At 44.7% G+C, this 10752-nt stretch overlaps 1 protein-coding gene across 1 annotated transcript in view; it reads right to left on the bottom strand.

The window, feature by feature from the left end:
• GNL2 (guanine nucleotide binding protein-like 2 (nucleolar)) overlaps positions 1-10748 on the bottom strand; it is a gene marked incomplete at its 5' end in the record, with an annotated part of 11538 nt that extends 790 nt beyond the window's left edge. The window contains 14 exons of the mRNA XM_010023397.1: positions 240-331; positions 1046-1125; positions 1785-2221; positions 2543-2650; positions 2791-2949; positions 3057-3161; positions 3870-3998; positions 4731-4844; positions 5400-5558; positions 6857-6923; positions 7383-7567; positions 8881-9020; positions 9460-9554; positions 10693-10748. Of these exons, the coding sequence (XP_010021699.1) occupies positions 240-331; positions 1046-1125; positions 1785-2221; positions 2543-2650; positions 2791-2949; positions 3057-3161; positions 3870-3998; positions 4731-4844; positions 5400-5558; positions 6857-6923; positions 7383-7567; positions 8881-9020; positions 9460-9554; positions 10693-10748 (1926 nt within the window). The remainder of the gene's footprint in view (positions 1-239; positions 332-1045; positions 1126-1784; positions 2222-2542; positions 2651-2790; positions 2950-3056; positions 3162-3869; positions 3999-4730; positions 4845-5399; positions 5559-6856; positions 6924-7382; positions 7568-8880; positions 9021-9459; positions 9555-10692) is intronic.
• Between the last annotated feature and the right edge of the window lie 4 nt (positions 10749-10752).

The raw sequence follows: 10752 nt of genomic DNA, 5'->3' as shown, positions 1-10752 counted from the left end.
AACATGCCCCTGCCACATCACATGTCAGCAGCAAGTCACCGTGTCTTCACACTCACCCAACCTCAGTGTTGTGGTTTAACCGAACACCAAAACCAGAACACTTGGCTACAGCCCCTGAGCTCCCTCCCTCCTACCAGTGCCCAGTCTCAAAGCCCTTAAGTTTAATGGTCAATCTATGTCTACAAAAAGCCAGTTCTAGCACTCTGCACGTTTGTTGTACTACAAGGACACACACTTACTTCTTTGGATGTAAGTCTCTTGCATGGCTGTTTACCCAAATCATCATCATCTTCCTCTTCTGCTTTCCTTTTTCTTTTCTTCTCTGTGGTGCCTGCAAACAGCAGAGATCACATACTGGGGCACCTTCCAAAACACCAGTCTGCTTGCAGAACTTGAGACTGGGATCATCATCCCATCTACTTCAGCAAAGCATTCCTTTGGTCATAATTTCAACAGCTTCTACCCAAACAGCATGCGTGTTCCTCACCAGAAGATCACTCGCTAGTACTGTGAAACTGCCCCTGAGACTGCTTCAAGCCCCATGCAAGTCCAGAAGAACTTCACAGTCCTGGCACGACAGGGTTCTCCCATGTAATTTTTGCTTTTAATCAAACTTACGATGGAAACTGAAGCCACAGACTCTTGAAGTCACCCCAGTAAATCCTATAGCCTGGAGTACCACTGAGCTTTTATAACGTCGTAAACCCCTTCCACTCCCTTCTGTGTAACATTACACCATGGGGAACATAAGCTGCTCAGGCTGCAAGCTGCCCTTAGCACCATTCTTTTGGAAATGTGACATTTGTCTCCACTTCACCTTCATTATCTAAGAGAGGGACTTACACAGAGAAGCCTTCTACAGAAAGGCTACAGCAAAGGACATCAGGGAGCCCTTAGGTTAGCTATGGAAAGATTTAACCAGCTTGAGGGGACCGAACTTGCAATCAGAAGCTAACAAACACTTCTCCTCCCCCTAACTCACTCTGTTCTCATGCTTACAGCATTTCCAAATATAGATTAAGAACATCTGCTAATCTTGATTTACCTCTGCCCTCAGTTTCTTTGGGTTCTTCAGACTTCTGCATGGACTTTGCAAACACTTTTTCACTCAGCTGCTTCGGGATTCTGCGAAGGAGAAAACAATCAATAAAAGAATGTTGCAACACAGAATGGAACCACCTCTGAGAAGTGATCAGTCGCCAGTGGATCCCAGCAGCAAAGCCACAGCCTTTGCACCTAAAAAACATGTCACAGTAATCTTGTTTCTGCGGTTACTGAGCTTGTGTGCTGCGCAAAGGGACAAAATGTAAGACTTAACCTTGACATCTCAATCCTCACAAAACTAGTCAATGAGCTTTGCTAAAACTGGGCCTGCTGGAAAAGCCAGGACACTCCTGCACGTGCATGGAGACCTGGCTAGTGTATCCAAGTACTGGCATTGCTCAGGGAAGAACCCAACTACCATGAGAGATCCGAGGACCCAACGCTGCTACCCAGAAAATCAACAGACTTCTAATCCATAGCCTAAGTAGCAGCTTTCCAAAAGAGAAAGACTCTTAGTCATGCTGCTAAATAGGACTTCTCGGAATAATCTCCCAAAACCAAGCTGCTTCTTAGACAAAGTTCAAATTCTTATGGCTAAACTAGATTAAGCTGTGGCAGCTTGTGTGTGGCAACACAGAGGAACCAGCCAAGCAAGTCCTGAATGGAGAGAAACTACAGCAGAATCACATTAACCCTTTTCCCCCTGTGAAACAGGTGAGTCACTGAACAGATTCAGATACCTTATTGCTGAGAATCTCTTGGCTTTGGCTTTATCCAGAAACTTTTTGTATTTTGCAATCTTCTCATCCAAAGCCTTAAGAACTGCCTTAGAGCCCTCCCTGGCCCCGGGTACAGCCACCTGCAGTTCCTCCTCTAGTAAGTCTTGATGTTGCTCATTTTCCTCTTTCTCCTCTTCCTGCTCCTCCTCTCCAGAAGAGTCATTGTCTGTTTCATCAAAGCCTGGCACATCTACAGGAACCAGGTCTTCTTCTGAGAACTGAGGTGCCACATTAATCCTCCCAAAGTTCTGCCGAACGTGTGACATGAGCTGCTTGATTTCAGTGTCTGTATTATTCTTCTCTTCTTCTGCCTCCACACTTGATTCTAGGGACTCAGAGATTTTCTCCTCATTATTATCTTGGCTCGATGTCACAGCTGCTGCCGCCAATGCAGGAGGCTGGAAAGAAAGAATGTAATGGATATAATATCCACAAAGTCTGTCCCAGTATCTCTGATAGGGATATCCACTTTATCTCTTTGAAAGAAGCCTGAGATGACAAGCTAATGATGTGATAATTGCTGACATTCCTGGTAGTCAGGTGGTGTAAAATGATCAGACATCTCTGCAAAGAGCATTGCTGTCTGGTCCTCAAACTCAAGCGAGTGTCACCTGAACCACCAGACTGGGCAGAGCCCAAGACATGCACTACCCGAGTTACATGGCACTCCACAGGCAAAACAAATACGTTGAGAAGAGGCTCGAGCATCACATTCTAACCTGGGGACCTGTTTCTGCATTCGGTGGCTTCACAAAGAATGGAATTCTGCCCCTCTGCCAGTCATTAAGAACCATCTTGCTCACAGTCTGCAGGTCAGGCTCACCACCCTGGAAAGAAAACAGTAACAAGTGATGTCCATGTCTGCAGGGCATACTGCCTATTACATGTAACAGAAACATTCCTATTTCCCTTGGTCAGGAACAAGCCACATGCTCTTCCAGCCTCGAAATGCACAAAGTTGTCACACCTTTAGCAGTTTTCCAGTCCTAGAAGCAAGTTTCTCAAGGAATTCCTCTGTATCATTCCAGGAATCGATTTTGTACGTCTTTCTGATGTACTCTGGTTTGGCTCTTTCCAACACAGCACTAATATGATCCTCAGGGCTCTTAATCTTTTCAACTTGAACCTGAAAACGAATGGTGGAATATCAACCCTTTGGAAAGGGTGTGTTCATTCTGAACCCATCATATTGACACCAGCAAAGATTTGCTGGTGTTTTGCACAGACACATACCACTCCCTTCAGCACAATGTCTGTCTCTGAGTCTCCAGATGGATAAACCACACCTGGGCAGTCGATGAGGAAGATCCGCCGCATCAAGGTAATGTATTGCCACACCTGAAAGAGATCAGTAGTTCCCCACGTTACCTCCTCCCACACTCTGCTTTTTAAATGCATGGGTTTAATACACAGGACTCATCTTGGGAACTTGGTATTAACACACAGAAACAGAATATAACTTTGTAAGCTAGTCAAGGTGTATTACACCTTGCTCCTTCTGTTTCAAAGCCATTCCTGTGGTGTTGGCATCCAACTATTAACTCACAGGACTAAGGTGAGGAAACCTCAATAATGACAAACTCTGATATTCCATGGTTTTCCTCTTCCATGATTCTTAGCTTTAGGATCTTAACTTAATTGATATTTAGGAGTAAAAGGAACAAGCTAGCAAAGAAGATTCCTGTAACTTTGTCCTCTTGTTTACTGTCATTCTTGAAGAAGAGAGTTAGAAAACCAGCACTAGCAGAGCCTGACAGCACAAATATACCCAACTCATCTGATGCAGGAGAGCACAGACTTTGGAGCCAGGGCAGCTGAGCATTCAGATCACAGCACTACAGTGCAGGCAGAGCAGGAATGCTTCCAGCAGCGGTGCTTCAGAGCAATGACTGTCAATCAGCCATTCCTCACAATCACGGTTACGTAGCCCAGACAGGTCAAGTGCTAGACTTGAAAATGTCATTGAGCTAATTTTACATGAATTCTACCTTTGACAATACACTTACACAATTAATTTGTATCTTTAATGTAAGGATCTCTTCTTACCTTAGTTTCACCTGCAATAGGGGCCACGTTGCAGACCTTCTTAGACCGTAACGTATTGATCACTGAGCTTTTGCCCACGTTTGGGTAACCAATGAACCCCACACTGATCTGCTTCTTGTCAGAGTGTAACTGTTAAGAAAGAGCACGTTTTTAACATCTCAGAGAAAGACAGAGTTACTACAGTTCTACTATTCTCACTGTATAGGAAGGCAAAGGGGATTCCTAAGCACCAGATCAAAAAATGAGATCAGCTCTCATTTTATGTAAGGGTATAACCAACTTTCCACAAAAGAACTCCAAGCACTGAAGAAAGTATCTGCTATCTCAAAAGTAAGATGTAATCCCCCTGTGCTCCTGTCTACTCTAAAACTACTTGTGAACACCTTATTTAGGAACCATTTAGGCTGAGAAGCCAGGCAAATACAACAGTAGCTGGGGACAGAATATAGATATGGCTTGAAGAGACAGTAATCTAACGACAACAGAAGGTGTCTTTCTTGGAAAAACAAAGACACTTAAAAGGAGAATACTTCAACAGAATACACGTACATGCGGGACATGAACGGGAGTGAAATATGTTCCTTTCTTCTACACGTTCAGCTGAGACCTTGTAGGGTCTATGGGACACTGTCTACAAGAAACCTAGGCCAGACTGGTGGTGAAACCCACTCTTTCTGGATCTCCTCAGTTTGACAAACACTTTGAATGTATTTGAAGGAATATTTTCCATTTTTTCCCCAGAGAGGGGAGCTTTACTGTTGACAGAATGGCCATAGAGAAGCGTACTGAACCCCAAACACTAACACAAGACTCCACACTAACCCCCAAACAACAACAGAAATCCCCCAAATGGTTCCGTACCTTTCCAAACTGCCTTAAAAGCTGTATGAAAGCCCCTTTGCCAAAAGGGTTTGTGAGGCTGGCATGAAAAGCCAGTGTTGGATACTCCTGGGAAAGGACAGCCACCCAGCGCTTCTAAAGAGGGAAACATGACTTGGTTAGGAGTCCTGTGCTGTGGAGGTGCTGAAACGAGGTACTCAGGAGCAGAAGTACACAGCGTCTTTGCTTGGGTCACGAATGGAACTGTAGGAAAACTACAGCGTAAGAACCTTTGCAGCATTTCACCAAGCCAATAGCTAAAAACACTGAGTATTGTTTTTATAAAAGACAAACCATTTCCCAAAAACGCCTTCACTGCTAAAACTGATTAGTTTAAAGACATAAAGCAAACCAGCTGTGGTGGATATGGATCTTATGTGCACTAACATTTAGCATACTCTGGAGACATCAGCTGAACTGTTAAATCCAGACAGAGGAAGTAGAGAATTTGTGGCTGGTGAGTGTTGCTCAACTCAGCCAAACTTGGACAGATTTACATCGTAATTGTTACTTTTATAGCAGGCAAGCAGAGAGTTCCCATTGACCCAGCTACATTGTGCACTTTGAGACCAACACAGCAACAGAATGAAAGCAGAGGCTACAAAAAGGAACAAAGAAGGTCCATGGAGTAACAAGTAGGACTTCACTTACAGTAGCCCAGGTAGGAACAAGGTCACATTTGTTCAGGACAAAAATGAGATGTTTCCAGTGTTTCTCCTTTTTAAGATAAGATTCCACATGAGGGGAGCGAGTACCCATGGGATCCCTGGCATCAAGAACTTGAACAACAACATCTGATGAATCTATAACCTGGGAAAGAAAACCACACAGAAGGAAAGGATTTTACAGAAAGCCAGACATCTGTACCTCCAAAATGAGAACTAGTTATTTGCTAAAGTACACCTAAAAACCTTGTATCCTTCACAATCAACTGTTACTTCCCCACAGACTCGTGAAGCTCAGACTAATACCCAGTGATGCTCCACTCACTTTTCTCCCACCTCCCTACTAAATCCAGACTGGACACCTCAACAGCTTTTACCTGTTATGACACACCAGGAAGATGCTTGTAGCACTTGGGAAAGAAAACACTGCACCCACACAGGAAAATCAGTTGCTTTGGTAGACAAAAACCAATGTTCACCATCCATTCTGCAGCAACTCAATCCTGCCATTTCACAAAGGATCAGGATATAAAGCATGTTTTCTGGATCAGTATGAAACACACAACCAAGGAGGAACCTGCTGTTAGTCCACTAAGCATCTACAGCAGGGAGCTGGCATTTTATGACTTGCTTCAAGCCAAGTGAATTTGTTTCACAGCATTTTCCTGCATTTTTGGCAGGGTTTTACTGAAATCTGTTTGGCTCTACCATTCCCAGGGCTTTTAGATCTAAATGAAAAGGTTTGAAGCCACATCCAGAAATTCAGAGCAAAAAGTCAAGCAATTCCACACCTAACAGTCACTGAGAGCACGCAAACGAACTGTTCTTTAAACCCTAATTCATTCTCAGTCTCCATTTCTCTAGCAGTCAAGGTGGCTCACAGGGAATTGAGGGTCAGAGCCCTCCAAAGATGACCCTATCAACATGCCAGATGTTTTCAGTCTGGAGAAACTTCATGCAATGTGGCTGGTTTATTTGTGGTGAAGTGCCAGGAATCTCGAGGAGGTTAATACCTTCACCCTGCCAGTCCATCTCTGGATCATCTATTTTCAGGATGCTTATTCCAGTGGGACAAGAGCTCAGTCAGGTTTGAAATGAATCTCTGCTCTCCTCTACAGCTGGCTTTTTCTGTTTGTGTGTATGTGCTCTGCTGGTACCAGAAAAAGGGAGTATGGTTTCAAGTCAGTTCAAGTAGGCTGACAGAGAAGCAGGCAAGCGAATGACAAACTCAGGACGTCTCTGTACGAAGGAAGTCACCGTCTTAATACTTCTAAGAAACTTTACAGCAAATTCCAATTGTATCAAAGCTTCCCTATTGGAGCAATAAATGGCTTTCAGAGCTTTTCTGATGACTGCTGTACAGGATATCCAATGCTGTGTTGAAGCACCTGACTTTGTAAAGGCTGACAGCCATGATTGCTGCAAATTAGAAACGTTGCTTACCTTGTAGAGCTCACCCCAGATTCTTTTGGACTGTCCTTTCTTATATATATCCTCTTGTGCTTCATCCCTGGAAGTAAATTACCAGAGACATCAGCAGCCACAATAACAGGGTTACAGTGTTGTCTTCTCTGCAGCCCTTTACAGACAAAAGAGATGAGGCCCAAGTAACAGACAATTGGGATTTAGCCCCCTCTCCCTATCCTCCCCCTTGCAGAAAGATCTTACAAACATGCCCTCGTTCAAAGATTCCTACCCGCTCAGTCCCTTATCTAACCCAAAACGTGAGGATGGAGATATTCTGACATGCAAGAGAAATGAATTATGAACCAAGCCACAAGAGTTGCATGGAAACAACAATTTGGTTAAATACATAGGGCAAAACAGGATTAAAAAATGCCAAATTCAGCTAATTTCGCTTTCTCTCCTCATACAGTAACAGTGTCCATGGATGTACTAGATACTTCATTAAAAACAAAGCTGGCTTTCCAGACATGGAAACAACAAATCATTTCTCCTTTCTATTTACCTTACACCAGTGTCTTCTGTCACCAGGTCTCGGTCCTTGCCCTCATCATAAGCTCCTGATGAGGCTTCAGCATTCTCCACCAGAGACTGCACATCACTAGCAGAAAGATTTGGTCTTTTCCTCTGTGCCTTGGGGCCAAATGTTGTTTCAAATGTTTCTGTGTCAAGAATGTGAACTCTGGAAGTCTAAGGGAAAAGAGGTTGATAAAAAAACCCACAAGTGCTGTGTTTTCCATCTCTCGTGCAGTGAACAAGACCTTAGTTCAGCTCAACTCTACAACCTGCGACCAGAGTTACAGGCACTTTCCTAACAATGTTTGAGTTCTCCAGCTTAATCTTTGCAAAACATCAGAGTGGATATTTAATAAGCAACAAAACACACTGCACTCGCCAAAGAGCTATGCTTCAGTTCTTTCCCCATAAATGATGTCAAATGTAATTAAAGCTACAATGATGAAAATTCAGCTGCTATCTTTGATCATTTCTTATTTTTCTAACAAGTGCACAAATCTGGCCAAATTCACAGATTTTTGTCAGGGATAATTACCATCAAAACTGTAGATTTTAAAGCCTTGTAATGAATGCCAACTTTTCTTGGAACAGCATACAATTCACTGCTGAAAGAAGTAATTTGTTTTGGTAATGCACATTTTAGTTTCTTATAACTTTTGCCTTCATTTAAGTAACATTTTTTATGACATAAACCTGGAAAGTTTCCATCTGAAAAAACAGATCACAAGAGTCCAGAATAATAGTTCAGACATCACGAAAGAAACCTGGTAATAACTAAAACCTGATGTACTAGAAACGAAGGCTGCATGCATGAGAGAAAAAGCACATATTGGAGTTCAAATTCATGACATGAGAGTGTCTGTGGTACAAAGGATCCTCAAAAAAGGTTCCTCTGTCACACAAGTGATTAGAAGCACTAGAGCAGAGGCTGGCAAGCTGCTGCAGGTATTCTAAGCTGGTACATTGAGACCTGGGATGTCTGAGGATGTTTTCTAATGAGAATTTCTCATAAATAATAGATCTTCTCACAAACAAGGGGGAAGGAATAGACAATTTCTTTGGCTTCACATTCAATGTCTACAGCATTAGGCTCTCAAAAACACCCCTCCCCAAGTCATCCGCTGCTCCAGCTGCCCCTTCCACTGCTTCCAGAAGACATTTCATCAGGTGCAACAGAGACAGCCCAATTGCCCACAGAAAAATCACAGAATGTTTTGAGTTGGAAAAGACCTTAAAGCTCCTCCAGCTCCAACCCCTGCCCCAGGCAGGGACACCTTCCACTAGAGCAGGTTGCTCCAAGCCCCTGTGTCCAACCTGGCCTTGAACACTGCCAGGGATGGGGCAGCCACAGCTTCTCTGGGCACCCTGTGCCAGCGCCTCACCACCCTCTCAGGGAAGAGCTTCTGCCCAAGAGCTCATCTCAGTCTCCCCTTGTTCAGTGTAAAGCCATTATACTAAATATATCTGCACAGATGAACAATACCCACGTGTGGTTTAATGCGATCGTAGAAAAGGGACATCGGCAGCTTTTTTTGCTTCATGACCACTTTGTAAGGATCTTTCATGACATTTTCCATTTCTTCTTGAAACTTTTGTAAGGATGACTGCTTGATCACACGAGTATTTCCTGCATGTAAAAACACACACTGCACCTGACCACTGCTCATCTTAACTGCTGCAGAGACCCGGGGACGCTAATAAAGTATTAACACTCTGCCTGGACTCAGAAACAAGAGCGACAGAGGATTTTACCCGAGATAAACCCCAAACCAGTATAAATAAGCCAATCCCTTTCTTTCTTCTCAAGAAAATGCTAAGAGTATCCCTGGGACACAACATACAGATGGTACAACATGAACAAAGAATAATTACCCCTCAGAGCAGTGTGTGGAAAGCAAACACCCAAAGTAGAGGTCTGTGTGTGCCCACACCCATGGTGGGGTCCTCCACCTTTGTTTTCAGCTCCTGTACCACACAGCACCAAGACTACAGTTCTGAAACACCCTCCAAAACATAGAGAGCTACAGTTTTTAAGCTTGCAGAGTCTGAAGTTGGAAGAAACTCACCAAACCACTTAATATTTGGTTCCACTCTTGCAACGGTGCCTGGGGCCACTGTTGACTGATACTGCAGAGGCTTGATCACTTTACCATGTTTGTTCCTGAGTGAAAAATGAGAACACATGTAAATATCCAAGAGCAGCACACCCCCCTCCAGCACTGTGGTTCACTAGACCACAAGTACACCCCCAAAATCCAGAAAGACCCTTCATGTAGAACTGATGCCCCCGAGACCCTCAGCAGGGCTGGTGCTGCCAGTAAAGGCTCATTAACTTAACCATGAGGCCAGAAGAAGTGCTGACAGCTCAAGCCTCACTCCAGCTTGACCAAGCCCTTCATGATGGCTGCTTGTGTCAGACCAGGAATGTGTTTACTGGGGTGCAAAAGGCACCAAAGTGCAATTCCTTCCCCCGTGGGCTCACGTAGAACTTGTCAATCAGCTCTACCCATGATCTGGTGCAGAACACTCATCGGAAGGTAATTTCCAAGCTGAGATCTGGCTTAAATTTAGCAGTTTTAGTCTTTTTTTTAAGACATATTCCCCAGCCTGCTCTCAAAACAAAGAGAAATCTGGCAAAAGAAAACAAAACAGCTAATCTGAACCAGGACTCCCAGAAAGCCCCACAGCATCTACAGCACGGCTGAGACATGTGTTTACAAGGTGGGAGCTGCTCCAGTGGCAACCAAGCACAGTGAAGAGTCACCTCACGGCAAAGGAGCCATTTGGAAGTCAGGTTTTTTGGACATTTTGAGGTGAACTTTTGAGTTGTGCTGTTGTGGGAAATGAAGGAACTCTGGACATTTTGGGGTTTATGATCCTCTGGTGAGATCACATCAGATGTTCTGCATCACGTGTTTTCCAGCTGCATTCCCCAACACACACCACAGCCCAGGAGAAGGCTTCTCAGCTCATGATGTGACAAAAAACACGACAGAGCAGCTCCACACTGATAAATCCCAGCCTTGTTTGGGTTGAAGGGAGCTAAAAGCTCATCCAGCTCCAACCCCTGCCATGGGCAGGGACACCTTCCACTAGAGCAGGTTGCTCCAAGCCCCTGTGTCCAACCTGCCCTTGAACACTGCCAGGGATGGGGCAGCCACAGCTTCTCTGGGCACCCTGTGCTCCGCTTGCCACAGCCCGAGCGCTCCAGCACCGGAGGCCTCGCTCTTTGCGCACCGACACCGCCTGCTCGCTGCCGTGCCCCGGTAACAGGCCGGGCCGGGCCGGGCCGCGCTCACCTCCGCTCCTTCTGCCGGTACATGTTGAGGCGCCGGATGGTGGCGCGGTCCCTCATGTTG

Source organism: Nestor notabilis, unplaced genomic scaffold (genome assembly GCF_000696875.1).
Source record: "Nestor notabilis isolate BGI_N333 unplaced genomic scaffold, ASM69687v1 scaffold29331, whole genome shotgun sequence".
NCBI lineage: Eukaryota > Metazoa > Chordata > Aves > Psittaciformes > Psittacidae > Nestor > Nestor notabilis.
This window is presented reverse-complemented; position numbering and strand designations above follow the sequence as displayed.